We start from the raw sequence: 25064 nt of genomic DNA, 5'->3' as shown, positions 1-25064 counted from the left end.
TTATATAAACCTTAATATTATTTTGTTTGTGATTAAGATTAGGCTATTATGCCTCATCATCGTGCCCCAAATAGACTTTAAAGATTATCTTTCACTGTATTATGTTTGACTGTATGTTTGCATATCATTTGCTAATTTGCCAGAAAAAAAACGTGTTTTTATCACCTCAGAAGCACTAACGGTGTAAGCTATAGCCGTATCAATTTACAATCGTATGTCATTTTCCTCAGACGATTGATCATATATCGAGGAGAGAACCGCTTTAATCTGGACATGTAGAACAGCGCAGCTTTCATTCGACGACTTGTGGCTCCATCTCGGGACAAAACAAAACAGTACAGTCTCCACAGAAATGAAGAACTGGTGATCGGTTACCGTAATATCACAGATTTCTGTGTACAACAATATTTGGAAACACCACTATTTGAAAGGACTAAATATATAACTTTATGTATATTAACTATAAGGTAAACTTCTAAAAACGTGAGGCTGAAACGCGGGCTAGTTTTTTATTTTTATTAAACATTTACTTACAGAATTCAGTAGTGAATGAAACGGGCTGGTGAGATCTCCTGTTTCTCACGATGGCGTCTAAAGTCCCGGCCAAAGGATGTAGTCCCTTTAAGCAACTTGTTAGCAACCGCCGTTTTTAAGACACAAAGTTTAAATAAATTAAAAAATCACAAGCAGGTTAGAACTAGTGTGTTTTATGTCATAGATCAAAACATGAAAATATTTAGAGGCTTTGTTAACCACAGACCTTATTTCAGGCGATTTAGCAAAAACCCATTCAAAAAACCCATAGACTTTAGAGCGAGGGAACAGGAAGTGCTAAAATGCTAACTCACTTCCGCGTTTTGGCCTACAAAGTGACGTCAGAACTTCGGCACTCTATTGGCAAAATATGTATGGCCACCATCACACTCCAAAGAAAAAAACTGTTGTAGATCATCAGCTTACAAGTGATGATTAACATTGTATTGCCTAAACATGTACAATTAAAACAGCATCAGACCAAGACTTAATCCCTGAGGAACACCCCAAGATAGTTGCAGAAACAGTTTCCCATTTTAACAGCGCATCTCCAGTCGAGCAGGGGTGTAACGATATATCACGAATCACGATATATGATCGATAATCAAACTACTTAAATTAAATCTGATCTGGTAATTTAAATGAGGGTTGCGCTTTCACAAAGGAGTGCCACTTTAAATGGTGTTTGCATTTGAACTTTGGCGGAGCGTCGCTTTAAATAATGTTTGCTCTCACTTTGAGGAGCGGCGTTCCGGCGCGTGCACTTCAGATGATCAATACAATCGATCAATGTGTGTGTTTTTTACTCCCATAATGGGGGTTGGGGGGTCAGCAGATACACATCACTGTCTAATTTTGGGGTGAACTATCCCTTTAAGAAATATACTTTTGCTATGGTTAAATAAATGTTCAGTGATATCTTCCTAATATTTTTCTTTTGGCGCTGTGTTTCCTCTAAATAATGTTGATATGGCAACTGCAAACATTACACACACTAAGTTTGGTCATCCTGCGCTGCATGTGTGGAAAGCGGCTTTCTCCGCGTTTTGATTTTAACTGAGCGTGCGTTTATCAAAGCCGTGCACTGTGCTCGCCTCAACAGAGCGACTATAAGAAGAAACAGTACTTATCTTCCACAGAAAGCAGACTCGAGTGCACCCCAGCTGTGTCTTGTTCTTCTCCATGTGGTCCATGGCAGTGTTGGAAGAACATGCATCAGATAGGAAGGCCGCAACTCCAGTTTCTGCGCCTTTTCTTCCAGTTGAATGACATTGACAGACTTCATCGGCGGGGTGAACGCGCATAGCTTTCACATTCAAATCCCAGCTATGCATATCCAGAACCGCAGAGCGAAGGCTTAACAATGTGAGACGGTCATAGATAACCCGTAAGCAATCCAAACAGTTTATAAAAGCAACAAACAGAAAAACGCAGAGCTACGGCAAGCCATCAGTCCTGCACCTGCATCGGTAACAAATCAGACCTTATTATGAAGTGTTACCATATCAAGAATTAACATCTCAACTATGACAATTAATTTAGTTGTTGATATCAAGAATTTATGTTATGTTAAGTAACAAAGTATTGATACAACAACAACATGTTTACTATTAAGAACTGTATTTCTGATATGTGAAACTGGAATTTTAACTAATAAGAAATTATTTATTGATAATAACAATTGAATTTGAATGGAAGCCTATGGTGATATTTACCTAAATACAATCACAGATATCAAGAATTATAGTTTTTATTAGTGGGAAAATCGAAATCCTCCTATGAAAATTGTTAATCAAGAATGCATATCCTGGGAATAAATAAACTCGTTTTAGCTTAAATTGTTCCCAGCATTACTCATCATAATTCTTATTCATATTACAAGTAAGAATTCAATTACAGAGCTCTCTAATTGTAATAGTTACTAGTAACAATTCAATTTTAGAGCTCTGTAATTAAAAATTAATGGAAGTCAATGGAGACATATGACTAGTAAAAATTTATTTTTAGAGCTCTTACAAGTAAAAATGCAATCACAACGACTAACGCTGGGAACAATTTAAGCTAAAAGGGCTTGCCTTATTGCCATACATCAGGACATCAAGTGACATGTCAAACTAAAACTGTCCTTCAAATACAACTTCATTAACATCACAATGAACTGCACACGATGGGCTGAATATGGAGATATGAAGATGGAGAATTTACATGATTTGCACTCAGTTTGAGAATCTAACACAAAACACAACTAATGAACTAAATGAGACACAGTTCTGTATCTTTGTGCTTGTCAGAAAGTCTATTTCAGGAGGTTATTATGGAGAAATCAGACTGAATGTACACACACATGATGGCAGCAGTATAAAACCTGAGTTTATTTTATGGCTGAACCAATAAAAAAAGAGCCCCCAACACCTTTTACTGACCTATTTTAAAGGGATAGTTCACCCAAAAATGAGAATGTGATGTTTATCTGCTGACCCCCAGGGCATCCAACATGTAGGTGTGTGTGTTTCTTCAGGAGAACACAAATGAAGATTTTTAACTCAACCGTTGCTGTGCCAGTCATATAATCATGTGAATGGGGAACAATTCTATGAGAGCAAAAAAAAACATGCATAGACAGTATACACAAAAACCCTGTGGCTCATGACGACACACTGATGTCTTAAGACACGAACCGATCGGTTTCTGTGAGAAACACAACAGTATTTATGTTATTTTTTTACCTCATATCAGACGAATCTCATCTAGTGTTCCCATCCGTCATTACTTCTGTCTGATGAGGTCAAACGGGTGCGATCAGAAACCGATTGGTTCGTGTCTTAAGACATCAATGTGTCGTCATGAGCAGCAGGGCTCTTTGTGCACGTTGTCTATGCATGTTTTTTTTGCTCTCATAGAATTGTTACCCATTCACATGCATTATAACTGGCACACAGCAACGGTTGGAGTTACAAATCTTCATTTGTGTTCTACGGAAGAAACAAACACACCTACATGTTGGATGCCCTGGGGGTCAGCAGATGAACATCACATTCTCATTTTTGGCTGAACTATCCCTTTAATGAGCAGCGATGGCAGTGACAGCTCATTGGCTGTCCTGGCTGTAGACCACGCCCACCTGCCGCCGGGCTTCATCCATGATCTCAGCCAGCAGCTCGGAGTCAGCGTGAGACATGCGGGAACTCTCCTTCAAACCTGCATCAGATCACAAGCAATAACTGAGGTCATTAAAGGGACAGTTCACCCCAAAATGAAAATTTTCCTGTGTCCTGTTCCGCACCTTTAAGCAGGCAGAGCCGGACCTCTTCCGCCTCGTAACTCATGCCTGTGCTGTTGATGAAGTTCAGCGGCAGGCCGGGTTTCGGCACCGGATACTGAGTCTCCACACCGTTCACCATCAGAGACGTCGGACACCACATATGAGCTGGAACCTGATTGACAACCATAACACACATACATATTTTATTAAAGGAAGTGTATGTAAGATTGTGGCCAAAACTGGTACTGCAATCACTTTCAAATGACTAGAGCGGTGTATCCCCCTCCCGCTGACTCGAGGTTGCCAGATTGGCGGCAGGATCTGCAGGAACGTTTGTAGATCTGCAGCTGTGGTAACTAGAGCAGATCTGGCAACCCGGAACACTACTGACTCCGGATTGGTCGATAGGTGGAGGGCGGAGCTTCAGGCCAAAACACAACATGTCATCATCAACATCAGTTGAGGGCTACAGCAAAAACATTTAAATGACAATATCCTGGCCGGACAACTGTTGTCAGTGATAGAAGTGTTTGAAATTAACATGATTTCTTAATGTCTAGTGACATATCAGGGCCATTTAATGATTCATTGAAATACATTTCTTACATAAGGTTCCTTTAACTATGCATGTGTGTTTGTCAACATTCGAACGGCTGATTATAGCAGAACCAGAGGTGCAGCGAGGGGAGATTGTATTATTCCTTTTAGGAAAAGTGTATTTGGCAAAACAGCTATTTTTGTTCGCGCTGCTACTGAGTGGAACCTCACCCCCATATACATTAGAAATATAACTACATATAGTACATTTAAGATTAATTTAAAGAAATGTTTCGTTGATAATCAGAGCTGTCAACATTCGCCCAATCCTAGACTTGTTTTCGCTGCCTCCTGCTTTGTGTGTATGGGGTTTTGTATTTGTCTGATGTGTTTGTATTGTACATCTTAACGTAGTACTTTTTAAAATTGTATTGTAGTTGTTTTATTGTTATGTAAAATGTAACTTTTTACTCTATTTTAGGATGACATCTGTCTAGGGACTACAGGTGAAAAATCGCCTTTTGGCTTACACTGGCATATTGACAGAAATGTTTATTAATATGCACTGTCCCTGTAAATAAATTAATTAAAATTTAAATAAATATATTATTAAATTGAAAAATACATTCAATTTGCTAATTTTAAGCGTATTTAGTCATTGTATTGCCCCCTTCCCCATCATTTACTTGTCCAATATGTTTTTCTCTATATTCGGCAATGCTTTAAGCGTACATTGAGATAAAAGTCAATAAAAAGTATTATTATTAAACAGTGATGTGCTCTGCAGGCCTGCATCAGACTCAGTCACTTTGAATAAAAGCATCTGCCAAATGAATGAATGTGAAGGTAAATAATCTGAATCACGAGATGTTTGGGTGTCTGTGATTTAGCTTCAACAGCACAGCAATAACTTCACTTTAAAAGCTGCATTAGCCAGAATATGACAGCAGTTCAGTAATATATCACCAAATATTTACACAATCTGAGTTGTGAGCAGCATGAGCTGGAATAGAGTCGGAGAAGATTTAGCCCAGCTTAAAGGGTTAGTTCACCCAAAAACGAAATGTCTGTCATTAACTCGTCTCCCTAACGTCGCTCCACACCCGTAAGACCTCCGTTCATCTTCACACACAGTTTAAGATATTTTAGATTTAGTCCGAGAGCGTATGCAAGTGTATGCACACTATACTGTCCATGTCCAGAAAGGGAATAAAAACATCATCACAGTAGTCCATATGAGACATCAGTGGGTTAATTAGAGTCTCTTGAAGCATCCAAAATACATTTGGGTCCAAAAATAACAAAAACTACGACTTTATTCAGCATTGGCTTCTCTTCTGGGTTTGTGTTCAATCCTCAAATAAAGATTCAAACGGTTATGAATCAGCGAATCAATCAATGATTCGAATCGCCAATGTCACGTGATTTCATCAGTTTGACACACAATCCGAATCATTATTCCCTTTCTGGACATGGACAGTATAGTGTGCATACACTTGCATACGCTCTCGGACTAAATCTAAAATATCTTAAACTGTGTGTGAAGATGAACGGAGGTCTTACGGGTGTGGAGCGACATTAGGGAGAGGAGTTAATGACAGACATTTCATTTTTGGGTGAACTAACCCTTTAATAAACACCAGAATGCTCTCATTCGACAGACCTTGATGGTGCCTTTGGTTCCGACGATGATGGCTTCGTTTGGAAGCTCGGCGGCGATTGTGCAGGTACAGACGGCCACTCTGTGTCCAGAGAACTTCAGTGTGACGACCATCGCTTCATCCACACCTGCAGATATTACAATCAATCAAACCTGTGTTCTGATGCCTTAAATGTTATTAAAGTATATATGAAAAGGTCTATATATTATTATTATTATTATTATTATTATTATTATTATTATTATTATTATAGAGTGATGTGCCCTTCAGGCCTACATCCATGACCGTAGCCAGCTATAAGGTCCAGACCTCAGTATTTTTTATATTAACTTTATTTAACCAGGCAAGTTACTTAAGAACAAGTTCTTATTTTTAACAACAGCCTGGCAAGAGAATTCGTTTTTTTTTTAGTTTAGGCTCACATGGTGCTTCACATTTAACACTAACACATATACATTCAAACATTCAAAACACACAAAAAAATAAAAAAAAATAATAAATAATAATAATAATAATAAATATAAAAAATAAATAAATCAATAAATAAACCAAATTTGTTACATAAACGAACCGCCTCAGGCACAAAAGTAAATTTATAACGATTTGTCGAACATTTAATTGTCCCTAAACGGCGCCCCAGGGGCATCCACTCAAAGTCCCAATGCGACGGGTGTGTGCTGTCTCCCATTATTTTGTGCGCCATTCTCAGGACTTGCTGTTTATAGTACAATGTGAGACTCAATTAGATCTCCAAAACATATTCTGCAGTACACACATATAAAACATTAATACACTTACATTCTGTAATAAAAACACTCCCTAGTAGTTTTTTAAAAGCCGAAATTGAAAAATATGACTTCAATTTCAGTGACTTCTGTATTAATTTCCAGTCATTAGAAGCAGCGAAACAAAAAGCTGAACGGCCATAAACTGTTTTCTTTTTTTGGGATAGTTAAAAGAATATGATGAGATGGTCTGGTTGTATATGTACTAATGCAAGGTAGAAGCAATTCTTGAAGATATTTTGGTAATAAGCCTAACAGGACTTTATAAGTGAAAACACACCAGTGTATTTCCCGTCTGATGTGTAATGATGTCCAATTTAGAAGGGAATAAAGTTCACAATGATGTGTTCTGTAAGGTGCATGGTAATAAATCCAATGGCTGTATGGTAGCCTACAATACATCTACACATTTTCCTGAGGTGTATATAATAAATGTTGTGAAATGAATGCCTTATATAGTATTAACTCTACTTTAGTGTTGCAAGGATATAGCACAGCACCAAGAGCTTCTCATCAGAGCGTCCTCAGTGGTTTGTCACCGCTTATCAAAATATTATATTAGAGATGACCAATCAAATCAATCAATGTAGGCGGGGCTTTACATTCACAGAAGATGCTGAGCGCGAATTCCAGCTCAACGCTTCTGTAAAAGAGTGAGTGCACGGAGATAAACTTAACATTTCACATTTGACAGCTGTTTTAGGATAGCAATGTTTAACGACCGACAAAAGTAAAATGATAAAAATGTCACTAATTTTGCCATTTTGAATAAAAAAATAGGCTTATAATTCAAATAATTCTTGCAACTAATGTAATTTTTCTACTGCAACACATATTTTGTCAATGTGAGGGGAAAAGAAACATTACTGAAGCTGATTTGATCAGATTAGGCAGAATGTGTAGGGGAGAGCGACGCACAACCTCACACTTTCCGACTTTCTCAGTTTGTGTAAATCCACTCGGGGTTCAGTATTTATTTTTCCCCACAATTATTGCACACACGTCCAGTACAGTTTATGTGGTTTTGTTTCATTAATACGGTGTATACTCTTTTCTTGATTTACCCTAAAAGAAGGGAAGTGAAATGTGACAACATGCCCCATAGGTGGAGTAACATGAGCATTTGACAGATTTAAATGTTATCTGATATAATAGGGGAAAAAACTAAAATATTTTGTCAATAAAAATTCAAATAATTTTGACAACAAACATAATAAAATACAGCTATACAGCATAGTTCAAAACAATAATTAATACTTTCTAAACAACTCTCAGTGTTTATGCACCTTTTTCTTATGGTTTCTCAATTCATAAAAGTATAGAATATTATTTTATTTTATTTATTTATTTTTTTTTTTGGGGGGGGGGCTTCAAATGTCTTTAAAATGCACATACTATGTAGATCAGAAAAATCTAAATGTTCTAACTACTCTAGCCTGACTAGCCTGACCCACATCAAGATGTTTGGTCTGGAAACTCTCCATTGACGGCTCAATCCGAGGGGCGGATAAACGGCTGTCTGTCAAACTCCCTCTGCACGCGATAGGATAGCGCTACAACCAACCAGAGCAACGAAGGTGAAGCAGAGCTGACTGATTAAACATTCGCCGTATGCGGTCGGCTAAACTCCGAGCACATCTTCCCTTCTTCAGAATGACTTCAGTGCCGTTCTTTTCTCAGAGAAAAGCTTAACTCAAGTCTTCCAGAGTCGCGGTCAAAGCTGATTCGAAAGACCGCCGTTCGCCAGTTTCTGTGTTTACTAGAAGCACGCAAACGCAACTCGGCCGTCATTATGTTAAGCCCCGCCCACCGACTCTATACACGATGTGATTGGCCTGACTAGAGTTTGGCGATTACAGCTCAGAAGGGTATTGAGAGTTGCTAGACGACACTCGCAGGCAGATTAGATTTGCTGCCGCTAGGGTGCGTCTAGATTTCTAGGCTATAACTAACCCACTAACTATCTCAGATTTCAGAACTCACTGATTTTTAAACCCTGCCTGCATCATATACAATCCAAGTGTCAATCATCATCATAATCAATCTATTTGTCCCGTAATGTCTTGTTTGTCTGCGTGTGAGTTAAGTACCGGTGTCCAGACAGAATCCAGTTGCTTGGACGCGCTCCGGTTTCTCTCCATTAAACACCATCAGAACAAACTGTAGGCAGTAGATGCCGATGTCGAGCAGAGCGCCTCCACCCAGATCCTTCTTCACTGCGCGCTCCACATGCATGAGAGGAACGCCGAAATCCGCACGCACCACCTTCACCTCGCCCACCTCCATCTGGGACAGCAGCCGGCTGATCTCCACAGAGGCCGGGAAGAAACGGGTCCAAACGGCCTGCGGAGGAAATGTGACGTTACAGTACAGAATGATAATATATATTTAAAGGGTTAGTTCACCCAAAAACTCCTCCCCCTAATGCCGCTCCACACCCGTAAGACCTCCGTTCATCTTCACACACAGTTTAAGATATTTTATATTTAGTCCGAGAGCGTATGCAAGTGTATGCACACTATACTGTCCATGTCCAGAAAGGGAATAAAAACATCATCACAGTAGTCCATATGAGACATCAGTGGGTTAATTAGAGTCTCTTGAAGCATCCAAAATACATTTGGGTCCAAAAATAACAAAAACTACGACTTTATTCAGCATTGGCTTCTCTTCCACGTTTGTGTTCAATCCTCAAATAAAGATTCAAACGGTTATGAGTCAGCGAATCGATTCATGATTCGGATCGCGTGTCAAACTGTTGAAATCACGTGAAATTGGCGATCTGAATGTATCATGGACAGTATAGTGTGCATACACTTGCATACGCTCTCGGACTAAATCTAAAATATCTTAAACTGTGTGTGAAGATGAACGGAGGTCTTACGGGTGTGGAGCGACATTAGGGAGAGGAGTTAATGACAGACATTTCATTTTTGGGTGAACTAACCCTTTAACACTTGAACATCTGCTCACCTCCATGAGGAACACGTCGTTCTTCTTCGCTGTGGCGATCAGTTGCTGAACCTCCTTCAGGTTCATGGCCAGCGGTTTCTCACACAGGATGTTCTTCTTAGCGTTCATGAAGAGAACGCCCACCGACAGATGATGAGGGTGGATGGTGCCCACATACACCACGTCTGAAACACACAATCTCTACACTCACTATCACACTGTGATCAGTGTTGCCACAGTTACTTTGAAAAAGTAATCTGATAACTGTATTTTGTCTGGTATTTATGACATTCAACCAATATTTGAGATGTGTGAAACACTATTTGACTGAAATGGTATTAGAAATAATCTCAGAAATAATTTATGAAAAAAAAGACTAAAATGTTTTAACTAAAACTTGACTAAGAAATATAATACAAAAAAAAGTAATCTGATTACTGATTACTCCTTTAAAAAGTGACTTAGTTACTTTACAGATTACTTCATTTAAAAAGTAACTAAGTAAGATTACAAGTTACTTTATTAGTTACATTCAGCCGTTTCCGACAACACCGCTGCCGCCTCAACACAGAAATGACGACCGTTTTTGCCAACACTCACTTTATTGGAAGTGCATTTTTACAGTAACGTCAACGATGTATCTCCTGACATTTTAAGTTGAAATTTAAAAATATTTTCTGAAAAAATACTCTCCCCGAGACGCAAGAAGAAATATTTATTTTATTTATTTTTTACTAAGGAAAATGACTAAAATAGTAACTCACAGTGACTTGGATAAATTACTTAAATCTGATTACTGGTTTGGAAATAGTAACACGTTAGATTACTCGTTACTGGAAAAAAGTAGTCAGATTAGAGTAACGCGTTACGAAGTAACTAAATTACTGTCATCATTTACTGTGATACACACACACGTGCACTGGATATTTGTCAGATCCATAACCGTCATTTTCTGCAGGTGATGTTTTTGTAGTATGATCAACCTGGTTTACCATACTGCTCCTACCATACCAGAAAACTACTACAACCATACCACTACTACCATACTGCTAATACCATACTACTACAACTTCAACCATACTACAACAACTACAACCATACTACAACAACTTCAACCATACTACAACAACTACAACCATACTACAACAACTACAACCATACTACTACAACTACAACCATACTACAACAACTACAACCATACTACAACAACTACAACCATACTACAACCATACTACTACAACTACAACCATACTACAACAACTACAACCATACTACAACAACTACAACCATACTACAACCATACTACTACAACTACAACCATACTACTACAACTTCAACCATACTACAACAACTACAACCATACTACAACAACTTCAACCATACTACAACAACTACAACCATACTACAACAACTACAACCATACTACTACAACTACAACCATACTACAACAACTTCAACCATACTACAACAACTACAACCATACTACAACAACTACAACCATACTACTACAACTACAACCATACTACAACAACTACAACCATACTACAACAACTACAACCATACTACAACAACTACAACCATACTACAACCATACTACTACAACTACAACCATACTACTACAACTTCAACCATACTACAACAACTACAACCATACTACAACAACTTCAACCATACTACAACAACTACAACAATACTACAACAACTACAACCATACTACTACAACTACAACCACACTACAACAACTACAACCATACTACTACAACTACAACCATACTACAACAAATACAACCATACTACTACTACTTTAACCATACTACAACAACTACAACCATACTACAACAACTACAACCATACTACAACCATACTACTACAACTACAACCATACTACTACAACCATACTACAACAACTACAACCATACTACTACAACTACAACCATACTACAACAACTACAACCATACTACAACCATACTACAACAACTACAACCATACTACTACAACTTCAACCATACTACAACAACTACAACCATACTACAACCATACTACAACAACTACAACCATACTACTACAACTACAACCATACTACAACAACTACAACCATACTACAACAACTACAACCATACTACAACAACTACAACCATACTACTACAACTACAACCATACTACAACAACTACAACCATACTACACCAACTACAACCATACTACTACAACTACAACCATACTACTACAACTACAACCATACTACAACAACTACAACCATACTACACCAACTACAACCATACTACACCAACTACAACCATACTACTACAACTACAACCATACTACTACAACTACAACCATACTACAACAACTACAACCATACTACTACAGCTACAACCATACTACAACAACTACAACCATACTACACCAACTACAACCATACTACACCAACTACAACCATACTACACCAACTACAACCATACTACACCAACTACAACCATACTACAACAACTACAACCATACTACAACAACTACAACCATACTACAACAACTACAACCATACTACAACCATACTACACCAACTACAACCATACTACAACCATACTACAACAACTACAACCATACTACAACAACTACAACCATACTACAAACAACTTCAACCATACTACAACAACTACAACCATACTACACCAACTACAACCATACTACAGCAACTACAACCATACTACAACAACTACAACCATACTACACCAACTACAACCATACTACAACCATACTACAACAACTACAACCATACTACAACAACTACAACCATACTACACCAACTACAACCATACTACAACAACTACAACCATACTACAAACAACTACAACCATACTACACCAACTACAACCATACTACAGCAACTACAACCATACTACAACAACTACAACCATACTACAAACAACTACAACCATACTACAAACAACTACAACCATACTACAACAACTACAACCATACTACAAACAACTACAACCATACTACAAACAACTACAACCATACTACTACAACTACAACCATACTACAAACAACTACAACCATACTACACCAACTACAACCATACTACAACAACTACAACCATACTACAAACAACTACAACCATACTACAACAACTACAACCATACTACACCAACTACAACCATACTACACCAACTACAACCATACTACAACAACTACAACCATACTACAACAACTACAACAACTACAACCATACTACAACAACTACAACCATACTACAAACAACTACAACCATACTACACCAACTACAACCATACTACACCAACTACAACCATACTACACCAACTACAACCATACTACACCAACTACAACCATACTACAACAACTACAACCATACTACACCAACTACAACCATACTACACCAACTACAACCATACTACACCAACTACAACCATACTACAACAACTACAACCATACTACAAACAACTACAACCATACTACAAACAACTACAACCATACTACAAACAACTACAACCATACTACAACAACTACAACCATACTACACCAACTACAACCATACTACAGCAACTACAACCATACTACAGCAACTACAACCATACTACAACAACTACAACCATACTACACCAACTACAACCATACTACAACCATACTACAACAACTACAACCATACTACAACAACTACAACCATACTACAACAACTACAACCATACTACAACAACTACAACCATACTACACCAACTACAACCATACTACAGCAACTACAACCATACTACAACAACTACAACCATACTACAAACAACTACAACCATACTACAAACAACTACAACCATACTACAACAACTACAACCATACTACAAACAACTACAACCATACAACAAACAACTACAACCATACTACACCAACTACAACCATACTACAACAACTACAACCATACTACACCAACTACAACCATACTACAGCAACTACAACCATACTACAACAACTACAACCATACTACAAACAACTACAACCATACTACAAACAACTACAACCATACTACAACAACTACAACCATACTACAACAACTACAACCATACTACACCAACTACAACCATACTACAGCAACTACAACCATACTACAACAACTACAACCATACTACAAACAACTACAACCATACTACAAACAACTACAACCATACTACAACAACTACAACCATACTACAAACAACTACAACCATACTACAAACAACTACAACCATACTACAACAACTACAACCATACTACACCAACTACAACCATACTACACCAACTACAACCATACTACAACAACTACAACCATACTACTATAACTACAACCATACAACAAACAACTACAACCATACTACACCAACTACAACCATACTACACCAACTACAACCATACTACACCAACTACAACCATACTACAACAACTACAACCATACTACACCAACTACAACCATACTACACCAACTACAACCATACTACAACAACTACAACCATACTACAACAACTACAACCATACTACACCAACTACAACCATACTACAACAACTACAACCATACTACAACAACTACAACAATACTACACCAACTACAACCATACTAAAACAACTACAACCATACTACACCAACTACAACCATACTACACCAACTACAACCATACTACACCAACTACAACCATACTACACCAACTACAACCATACTACAACAACTACAACAACTACAACCATACTACAACAACTACAACCATACTACAACAACTACAACCATACTACAACAACTACAACAACTACAACCATACTACAACAACTACAACCATACTACAAACAACTACAACCATACTACAACAACTACAACAACTACAACCATACTACACCAACTACAACCATACTACAACAACTACAACCATACTACACCAACTACAACCATACTACACCAACTACAACCATACTACACCAACTACAACCATACTACAACCACTACAACCATACTACTACAACTACAACCATACTACAAACAACTACAACCATACTACACCAACTACAACCATACTACACCAACTACAACCATACTACAACAACTACAACCATACTACTACAACTACAACCATACTACACCAACTACAACCATACTACACCAACTACAACCATACTACACCAACTACAACCATACTACAACAACTACAACCATACTACAACAACTACAACCATAATACACCAACTACAACAACTACAACCATACTACACCAACTACAACAACTACAACCATACTACAACAACTACAACCATACTACACCAACTACAACCATACTAAAACAACTACAACCATACTACAACAACTACAACCATACTACAACAACTACAACCATACTACAACAACTACAACAACTACAACCATACTACAACAACTACAACCATACTACAAACAACTACAACCATACTACAACAACTACAACCATACTACACCAACTACAACCATACTACACCAACTACAACCATACTACACCAACTACAACCATACTACAACAACTACAACCATACTACACCAACTACAACCATACTACACCAACTACAACCATACTACACCAACTACAACCATACTACAACAACTACAACCATACTACAAACAACTACAACCATACTACAAACAACTACAACCATACTACAAACAACTACAACCATACTACAACAACTACAACCATACTACACCAACTACAACCATACTACAGCAACTACAACCATACTACAGCAACTACAACCATACTACAACAACTACAACCATACTACACCAACTACAACCATACTACAACCATACTACAACAACTACAACCATACTACAACAACTACAACCATACTACAACAACTACAACCATACTACAACAACTACAACCATACTACACCAACTACAACCATACTACAGCAACTACAACCATACTACAACAACTACAACCATACTACAAACAACTACAACCATACTACAAACAACTACAACCATACTACAACAACTACAACCATACTACAAACAACTACAACCATACAACAAACAACTACAACCATACTACACCAACTACAACCATACTACAACAACTACAACCATACTACACCAACTACAACCATACTACAGCAACTACAACCATACTACAACAACTACAACCATACTACAAACAACTACAACCATACTACAAACAACTACAACCATACTACAACAACTACAACCATACTACAACAACTACAACCATACTACACCAACTACAACCATACTACAGCAACTACAACCATACTACAACAACTACAACCATACTACAAACAACTACAACCATACTACAAACAACTACAACCATACTACAACAACTACAACCATACTACAAACAACTACAACCATACTACAAACAACTACAACCATACTACAACAACTACAACCATACTACACCAACTACAACCATACTACACCAACTACAACCATACTACAACAACTACAACCATACTACTATAACTACAACCATACAACAAACAACTACAACCATACTACACCAACTACAACCATACTACACCAACTACAACCATATTACACCAACTACAACCATACTACAACAACTACAACCATACTACTACAAATACAACCATACTACAACAACTACAACCATACTACTACAAATACAACCATACTACTACAAATACAACCATACCACAACAACTACAACTACAACCATACTACTACAACTACAACCATACTACAAACAACTACAACCATACTACAAACAACTACAACCATACTACAAACAACTACAACCATACCAGTACTCTGTAATAGCAATAATCTGTGTTGTTCTCTGGCAAAGAATTGACTCGGGTCTTTGTTCAAATTTCAATGTTTTAATTAATGTTTTTATACAATAAACAGAAATAAAACTCCGGTCAAAAAACTGTGTAGCTCCGTCTTTCTTTCTTTCTTACTAAGGGGCTCAAACAAAAGACACCGAAGCAGTCCAATAATAAAACGGAGCAAACCATTACAGAATAAACATAGGGGTGTTTAACGAATATACATATAAATCCAAACACTTTAAAATCTAAACCTAAAATCTTATTCATGCATTTCTAACTTAATATTAAATTTAATTATTCAAATAATAGCTTTTGTAACTACCATACTGCTAATACCATACTACTACAAATACAACCATACTGCCACTACCATATTGCTACTTCTGTTCCTTTGGCTAACACCGCTGAATTCTAGTGTGAAGGACTCGACTGTGTGAGTTACCGATTTGATTATGTTGTTATGCAGCTTTATATGTCATGCTTAAAACAAATTCCCATTAACAGGGACAAATAAAGTAATCATATGAACACAATCATTTCAATTTAAGTGTTAAGATAAAAAGTGTTTAAATAAATACATTTTGCAGTACTATAAGGGAGTAGATAGTGTAATAATGTAACATAATAAAAGCTAGCTATTTTCAACCTCGAAGTGATTTTGACTAGTATGTGAAGGGAGAGCAGATGGAGGCAGTTTAATGGACACATGATGATGATAGTTTTACACAGACGCTGTTCTGAGATCAGTATTGTCTCACCGATCTCTGGATCTTTGGCCAGCTCTTCATAGCTGCCGTATGCACGAGGGATGCCGTGCTTCTGCGCAAACTCCTGCGCATGCTTCAGATCACGCGCAGCCACGGCCACCGCCTGCATTCAGCAATGAAACACCAGTCCATCATTCTTACAATTACAACTATATTACCAGATTAAAAGTGTACATTTGTTTAGATATTATTATTATTAATTTTAATCAAATATTACTAGGTACCTACACCGTCATTATATATTCTATTATATGCAACAATGTATCTATTATTGTTATGCATAATTAAACATTATATTATATGCTATAATGTATACATTATTGTTATGCATGATTACATTTATGCAATATTGTATCTATTATTGTCATGCACAATTAAACATTATGCTATGTGCAACAATGTATCTATTATTGTTATGCACAATTAAACACTATATTATATGCTATAATGTATCTATTATTTTTATGCATAACTACACATTATATTATATGCTATAATATATGTATTATTGTTATGCATAATTAAAATTATGCAATAACGAATATATTATTGTCATGCATAATTAAACAATGCTATATGCAACAATGTATATTTTATTGTTATGCATAATTAAACACTATATTATATGCTATAATGTATTATTGTTATGCATAACTAAACATGATATGCTATAATGTATCTATTATTGTTATGCATAACTAAACATTATATGATATAATGTATCTATTATTAAGCATTATTAAACTTTATATTATATGCTATAATGTAACTTAATGTTATGCATAATTAAACACTATACTATAGGCAACAATGTATATATTATTGTTATGAATATGCGTAATTAAACACTGTATTATATGCTATAATGTATCTATTTTTGTTATGCATAATTAAACACTATACTATAGGCAACATTATGTATCGCTGTGTGAGTTGACGGTGGCGGTGTTTCTCCGCTGCACAGGAAAGTTCCCGGATTCAGATGTGCGGTTTTGTTTGTTTACAGTCAGCAGATCATACAGAAGTTTGTGGAATGCATCAGTAAAGCGTCTTATGAGAATGCATGTCAGTATTAACCCTGTTAGCGCCTTCACACAGTGTGCGTGTCGATGTGTGTCCTGTAGTTAGTCAGTCAGCAGTGTCTCAGGTGTGTGTGTGTGTGTGTGTGTGTGTGTGTGTGTGTGTGTGTACCTGATGCTGTTCTGGCGGGAGGGTCTTCAGTGCCACTGTAAAGTCATGACTGATCCTCCCCGCGCTGCAGATGCCCCACCTGAGCGCCATGATCGCTAAACTTCTTTTTAAGAAGATTTCGGAGCGTGTCACTCGCACCAAAAAGGTCACGTGACTTCAGCACACGAGGCTTCGTTACGTCATAGCTGTTTCAAATTATCTTTTTTAAGTTTTGTAAATTTGTAAACATTTTTTATGACACATGGAGGAACAATTTGAGCTAATATACTCTTCGCGGGGTGATTAGCAAGCTCTCCATAAGACAAAGACTACAATTAATAAAATAACACATATGCAGACACATATTTAATGCTATTAGATGACAATGTCAATAAAACAATTGCAGTTAGTGTTTTATAGATCTTTTGGCTTTATTTTTCCTTGCAAGTACACAGTTTTGGCTAGTGTCAGCAGCGTTTCCAGCGCTTCGAATCAGTGAATCGTTTTGTGAAGCAATTGATTCAATTGACTCGGAGTTTTGAAAAGCTTCGTGACTACTGTAAGAACCAGCAGATGGAGACAAACCCTTTATTTCAGAATGGCTCACTGAATACTGAGCAGTGTGTACTGCTAACTTTATTTTAGTTTTATCTGAATTATATTCCAGGGACACAAAAAATATGCTTTTTATTTGTGGCAAACTTCAGCATCACTCGTTTGACTATCATGATGAACCGAAGAAAGGATTCCACTGTGTTAGTGTCATGTTTATTGTGCATGATTTTCTCCACCACTACACACACACGCACACACACACGCACGCACACACACGCGCGCACACACACACAAGAAGTGGACAAAGTACACAACTTCATTACTTGAGTAAAAGTACTACTGGTCAAACATTACTCCGTTACAAGTGAAAGTTTTAGAAACATTTTTACTGAAGTAAAGGTACAGAAGTATTTGTTTTCAAAAGTACTTAAGTATCAAAAGTAAATGTACTTTTTTATGTCATCGCATTATTTTATTATAGTTGTATAAATGCACATTATGATGGTTTAAGCCGGTCAGTGACGCTCCATCTGACACACTAGCATACGACTAACTTAAACTCATTTAAATACTTGTAGAAAAGTTACAAAGCTCTTTATAAAGCGCTGTCACTTTAAGGCCGAATGCACGGATCCAATACACTGATACACATCTGATATTCTCCCACTGTTCACCTTCACTGAAGACAGAATCAACTTTGTTTATGTGAATACTCCACTAAATGAGCATTTGGACATCCGTCTTCTTCCATTTTGCTCTAAACTATAAATCAGTGTTTAATAAATGCTGTGAAATCATTGAACTTCACGAGACTCTACAAGAGTGATTCCTGAAAGGCCCAAAAACCCAAACACCTTTTAAAGAAGAAAAAAATCATCCACTGACTTTCAAAGCTGCGACAGAAACGACTTTCCACTTCGAGGACCTTGATAGAAATGTAGTGGAGTAAAAAGGACGATATTTGTCTTTCAGATGGAGTGAAGTTAAAGTAAAAATAATACTCCAGTAAAGCACAGATACTCAAACAGTGAACTTCAGTACAGGACTCGAGTAAATGAGCTGAGTGACTGTCCAGCTCTGCACACGATACGAATGTTCAAACGTGATCTTTTCCTGAGTTGGGCCTCAATCAGGCCTCAGATCAATCAAGGAATGGAGGGCAGTCATTGGCTGTCCTGCTCATAAACCACGCCCACCTGCCTCCTGGCCTCATCCATGATCTCAGTTAGAAGTTCGGAGTCTTTCAGGGACATCTTAATGCTCTCCTTCAGTCCTGTAAGACAGACGAGAGTCGCTCAGGACGGATGCGAGTCTTCACAGAGCTTGTGTTGAACTGTGTGTTACCTTTCAGGAGGCAGCGTCTGACTTCTTCTGCTTCGTACCTCAGTCCGGTACTGTTCTCGAAGTTCAGAGGCAATGCAGGCTCAGGAAGAGGAAACTCCGTCTTTTTCCCATTCACCTCCAGAGTGGTTGGGCAGTGCATGGGACGCGCCACCTAGTGCACAGACCACAGATCAGTGTGCATACTAACCCACTATTCTCTTTACAAAGCTGCTGTCACCCCGCGTTGCGTGTGGCGGAATCTGTTGATTATTTTAAAAAGCAGCTGAAGACACTTGTATTTAGACAAGCTTTTAGGTAATTTTGGTCTTGACTTTTTTTGTGTTTAGTTTTTTTTGTGGTTTTTAAACTCCGTGGACCCTGTACAGGGGCGGGAATCACATCGTCATGTATATACTTTCCATTTTAAATGTCTGTGGAGGAGCTCTGATGTCCTGTGTGGTACCAGAGTCTCTTCTTTCTGGAGATATGCATCACTTTGGCGTTTGTTTTACACATAGTAATGTATTTACACTAAATAACTCAGGTGCCATTTCCGCCTGGATTTGGCCTACCCAAATTGGTTCAAAATGTTAGTGTCATTTTACAGGAAACTCTTTAAAGTTACATAAAACTCTGCTAAAAGTGATAAACATGTAAGTATATGTTGTGTAAACTGTTATAACCCCCCCAAAAATATGCTTTTCGATTGTCTTATACAAATTATTTTTTGAAAGTGTGTAACTCAGGCCCTGTGTGCTCTAGGACCCGGCAGAGAGTTTGAGCTGCTTCCAGCATGTATAATTAATTTAATGACACTGGGATATTGTATTTATATCACTGTATATGGGGGTGGGAGGGGGTGGTGGAGGGGGGTAGTGGGGTCATCCCTTCAGACCCATTTGAATAAATCTTGCATACAACATGACACAGACAAACTTCTTTTTTCCACTATTTTCTGTAATTTAGTGGAAACAGCCCAAACTGTCTGCAGGTTCCTAGAGCACACAGGGCCTGAGTTACACACTTTCACAAATGAATTTATGAAAGATAAAAACAAAAAATGCCTACTTTTTGTGTGTGTGTGTGGGGGGGGGGGGGATTACAGCTTAGACAACATATACTTACATGTTTATCACTTTTAGCAGAGTTTTATGTAACTTTAAAGGGTTTCCTGTAAAATGACACCAACATTTTGAACCACTGTATGTGTGTATGGGAGGCTTTTCAATTTGGGTAGGCCAAATCCAGGCCAATTCCCCCAAAATGGCCCTGGAGTGGAGGTTAAAGTATTACATTTTATTTACTTTGTAAAGCTAAAAAATGTCCTCATATTTGAAATAGCTTTAAAACATACTAAATTATGTTTTTTCGAGAAAGTAAAAATGCAGAATGTTTCCTGTGATGGGTAGGTTTAGGGGCAGTGTGTGTGTGTGTGTGTGTGTGTGTGTGTGTGTGTGTGTGTGTGTGTGTGTGTGTGTGTGTGTGTGTGTGTGTGAGCCTGTTTATGTGGTTTATGAGGACACAAATTTGTATAACTACATGGGTATTACACTATAAATGTGGTTTATGAGGACATGTCAAATGTCTCATAATTCAAATGGCCTTAAAAACATACTAAATGATGTTTTTTTGAGAAAGCAAAAATGCAGAATGTTTCCTGTGATGGGTAGGTTTAGGGGCAGTGTGTGTGTGTGTGTGTGTGTGATGGGTAGGTTTAGGGGTAGGGGCAGTGTAAGGGGATAGAAAATACGGTTTGTACAGTATAAAAACCACTACGCCTATGGAGAGTCCCTGTAAACCACATAGACCAACATGTGTGTGTGTGTGTGTGTGTGTGTGTGTGTGTGTGTGTGTGTGTGTGTGTGTGTGTGTGTGTGTGTGTGTGTGTGTGTGTGTGTGTGTGTGTGTGTGTGTGTGTGTGTGTGACCTGGTAATCCCTACGTTATGGGGACAAAATGTCCCCACAAAGATGGCAATATCCGAAATCCTTGTCCTTGTGGGGACATTTTTAGGTCCCCATGAGGAAAACATCTTATAAATCACACAGAAGGAGTTTTTTTGAGAAAGTAAAAATGCAGAATGTTTCCTGTGATGGGTAGGTTTAGGGGCTGTGTGTGTGTGTGTGTGTGTGTGTGTGTGTGTGTGTGTGTGTGTGTGTGTGTGTGTGTGTGTGTGTGTGTGTGATGGGTAGGTTTAGGGGCAGGGGCAGTGTAAGGGGATAGGATGTACAGTTTGTACAGTATGAAATCCATTACGCCTATGGAAAGTCCCCATTAAACATGAAAACACGACATGTGCGTGTATGTGTGTGTGTGTGTGTGTGTGTGTGTGTGTGTGTGTGTGTGTGTGTGTGTGTGTGTGTGTGTGTGTGTTTCTCATTCAGTCACGCACTCTGATGGTTCCTCTGGTTCCACAGATGGTGGCGTCGTTCGGAAGCATGCAAGCGAGAGTGCTAGAACACACTGCCATCCTGTTCCCGGAGAACTTCAACACCACCACCATCGACTCATCCACTCCTGACAGATGAAGCAAAGATCATGTTGAGTTCATATGGAAAAACCTTCTCAGATAAAGCCGTGTTTGCACAAGAACATTGACTGTAAATAATGTGGTGGTGATGACAGTTATATTTAGAAAAATAGACGTTCTATTTTATCTAATGAAGTTCTAAGTAGCTAAATAGACTTATTAATATAAAACATACAACAAAATTATAAAAAATTTAAAGGAAATTAAAATGAAAACAGAAAATACAAAAATACAATTAAATTCAAAATATGAACAAAATGTATATAAGTATCTCAGTGATTCTAAGATATAAAAACCTCAAACTATAGATATACTAGTTCAAAAAGTAAAGCTATTTAAAAATGTACCAAAACCTACAAACAATTACTAAAACTTTAACTGAAAATGTAAACTAAACTCAAATTCAAAATATGATCTAAATCTAGGAAAGTATCACACTAAGATGTAAATAAACTAAACACTAAAACTATATAGACATATAAAAAAATGTATAATAATAAAAAATGACCAAAAACATCTAACTCAATATCTAAAACTTTGACTGGAATTAAAGTTAAAACAGAAAATGTAAAAATGAAATAAAATTCAAAATATTAACAAAAAATATAGTTTATATTTTTTATATAAATAGTATCTTATAAGATATAAACTAAAACTATATAGACATATAAAAAAACATATAAACAAATTACTAAAAATTTAACTGAAATTAAAGCGAAAAAATTGCAAATGAAATTAATTATTATTGATTAATGCAAAATAACAAAAAAGACGAAAACATACAACAAAATTACTAAAGATTTAACTGACATGAAAATGAAAATCAAAAAAAAAAATTAACCAAAACTATAGAAGTATAATACTAAGATATAAATAAACGAAAAACTAAAACTATATGAAATTTATTTCAAAATATTAACTAAAAATATAATAGTATCTATAAACTCAAACTAAAAACGCCAACTACATATAAATAAATACACGCCCCTAAAGGATTATTAGGAACACACACTAATACTGTGTCTGACCCTTTCACCTTCAGAACTGCCTTAATTCTCCGTGGCATTGATCAACAAGCTGCTGAAAGCATTCTTTAGAGATGTTGGCCCATATTGATAGGAGAGCATCTTGCAGTTGATGGAGATTTGTGGGATGCACATCCAGGGCACGAAGCTCCGGTTCCACCACATCCCAAAGATGCTCTATTGGGTTGAGATCTGGGGACTGTGGCGGCCATTTTAGTTCAGTCAACTCATTGTCATGTTCAAGAAAGCTTTGTGACATGGTGCATTATCCTGCTGGAAGTAGCCATCAGAGGATGGGGACATGGTGGTCATAAAGGGATGGACATGGTCAGAAACAATGCTCAGGTCGGCCGTGGCATTTAAATGATGCCCAATTGGCACTAAGGGGCCTAAAGTGTGCCAAGAAAACATCCCCCACACCATTACACCACCACCACCAGCCTGCACAGTGGTAACAAGGCATGATGGATCCATGTTCTCATTCTGTTTACGCCAAATCCTGACTCTACCATCTGAATGTCTCAGCAGAAATCGAGACTCATCAGACCAGGCAACATTTCTCCAGTCTTCAACTGTCCAATTTTGGTGAGCTTGTGCAAATTGTTGCCCCTTTTTCCTGTTTGTAGTGGAGATGAGTGGTACCCGGTGGGGTCTTCTGCTGGTGTAGCCCATCCGCCTCAAGGTTGTGCGTGTTGTGGCTTCACAAATGCTTTGCTGCATACCTCGGTTGTAACGAGTGGTTATTTCAGTCAAAGTTGCTCTTCTATCAGCTTGAATCAGTCGGCCCATTCTCCTCTGACCTCGAGCATCAACAAGGCATTTTCACCCACAGGACTGCTGCATACTGGATGTGTTTCCCTTTTCACACCATTCTTTGTAAACCCTAGAAATGGTTGCGTGTGAAAATCCCAGTAACTGAGCAGATTGTGAAATACTCAGACCGGCCCGTCTGGCACCAACAACCATGCCACGCTCATAATAGATTAAATCCCCTTTCTTTCCCATTCTGACATTCAGTCTGGAGTTCAGGAGATTGTCTTGACCAGGACCACACCCCTAAATGCATTTAAGAACTGCCAAGTGATTGGCTGATTAGATAATTGCATTAATGAGAAATTGAACAGGTGTTCCTAATAATCCTTTAGG

The 25064-nt window shown here is 37.6% G+C and overlaps 2 protein-coding genes across 2 annotated transcripts; both read right to left on the bottom strand.

Moving 5' to 3' along the window:
• Positions 1 to 3528: 3528 nt before the first annotated feature.
• Positions 3529 to 18651, bottom strand: dhdh.2 (dihydrodiol dehydrogenase, tandem duplicate 2). The gene is made up of 7 exons (XM_067419884.1): positions 18508 to 18651; positions 17308 to 17419; positions 9753 to 9916; positions 8870 to 9122; positions 5997 to 6121; positions 3818 to 3968; positions 3529 to 3732 (listed from the first exon to the last, which is right to left on the bottom strand). Exons 1-7 carry the CDS (start codon positions 18595 to 18597, stop codon positions 3623 to 3625), a joined length of 1005 nt encoding a protein of 334 aa, XP_067275985.1. The 5' UTR covers positions 18598 to 18651; the 3' UTR covers positions 3529 to 3622.
• Positions 18652 to 19412: 761 nt separating this feature from the next.
• Positions 19413 to 22915, bottom strand: LOC137043588 (trans-1,2-dihydrobenzene-1,2-diol dehydrogenase-like). Its single transcript, XM_067419883.1, has 3 exons — positions 22756 to 22915; positions 20386 to 20536; positions 19413 to 20314 (listed from the first exon to the last, which is right to left on the bottom strand). Exons 1-3 carry the CDS (start codon positions 22864 to 22866, stop codon positions 20205 to 20207), a joined length of 372 nt encoding a protein of 123 aa, XP_067275984.1. The 5' UTR covers positions 22867 to 22915; the 3' UTR covers positions 19413 to 20204.
• Between the last annotated feature and the right edge of the window lie 2149 nt (positions 22916 to 25064).

Source organism: Pseudorasbora parva, chromosome 16 (assembly GCF_024679245.1).
Source record: "Pseudorasbora parva isolate DD20220531a chromosome 16, ASM2467924v1, whole genome shotgun sequence".
Taxonomy (NCBI): domain Eukaryota; kingdom Metazoa; phylum Chordata; class Actinopteri; order Cypriniformes; family Gobionidae; genus Pseudorasbora; species Pseudorasbora parva.
Note: the sequence above shows the minus strand (reverse complement) of the source record. Positions and strands in the feature narration are given on the sequence as shown.

Bases quoted from the DNA above. Each gene is read 5' to 3' on its own strand.
- dhdh.2 (XM_067419884.1), bottom strand. From the start codon at position 18,597: ATGGCGCTCAGGTGGGGCATCTGCAGCGCGGGGAGGATCAGTCATGAC. The intron at 9,917-17,307 runs GTGAGACAATAC...TGTGTGTTTCAG, and splicing joins GGCCAAAGATCCAGAGATCG to ACGTGGTGTATGTGGGCACC. The intron at 3,969-5,996 runs GTCTGTCGAATG...GTTGTCAATCAG, and splicing joins GAACCAAAGGCACCATCAAG to GTTCCAGCTCATATGTGGTG.
- LOC137043588 (XM_067419883.1), bottom strand. From the start codon at position 22,866: ATGGTGGTGGTGTTGAAGTTCTCCGGGAACAGGATGGCAGTGTGTTCT. The intron at 20,537-22,755 runs GTGCGTGACTGA...TCTGTGCACTAG, and splicing joins GAACCAGAGGAACCATCAGA to GTGGCGCGTCCCATGCACTG. The intron at 20,315-20,385 runs GTAACACACAGT...TCTGTCTTACAG, and splicing joins CAGACGCTGCCTCCTGAAAG to GACTGAAGGAGAGCATTAAG.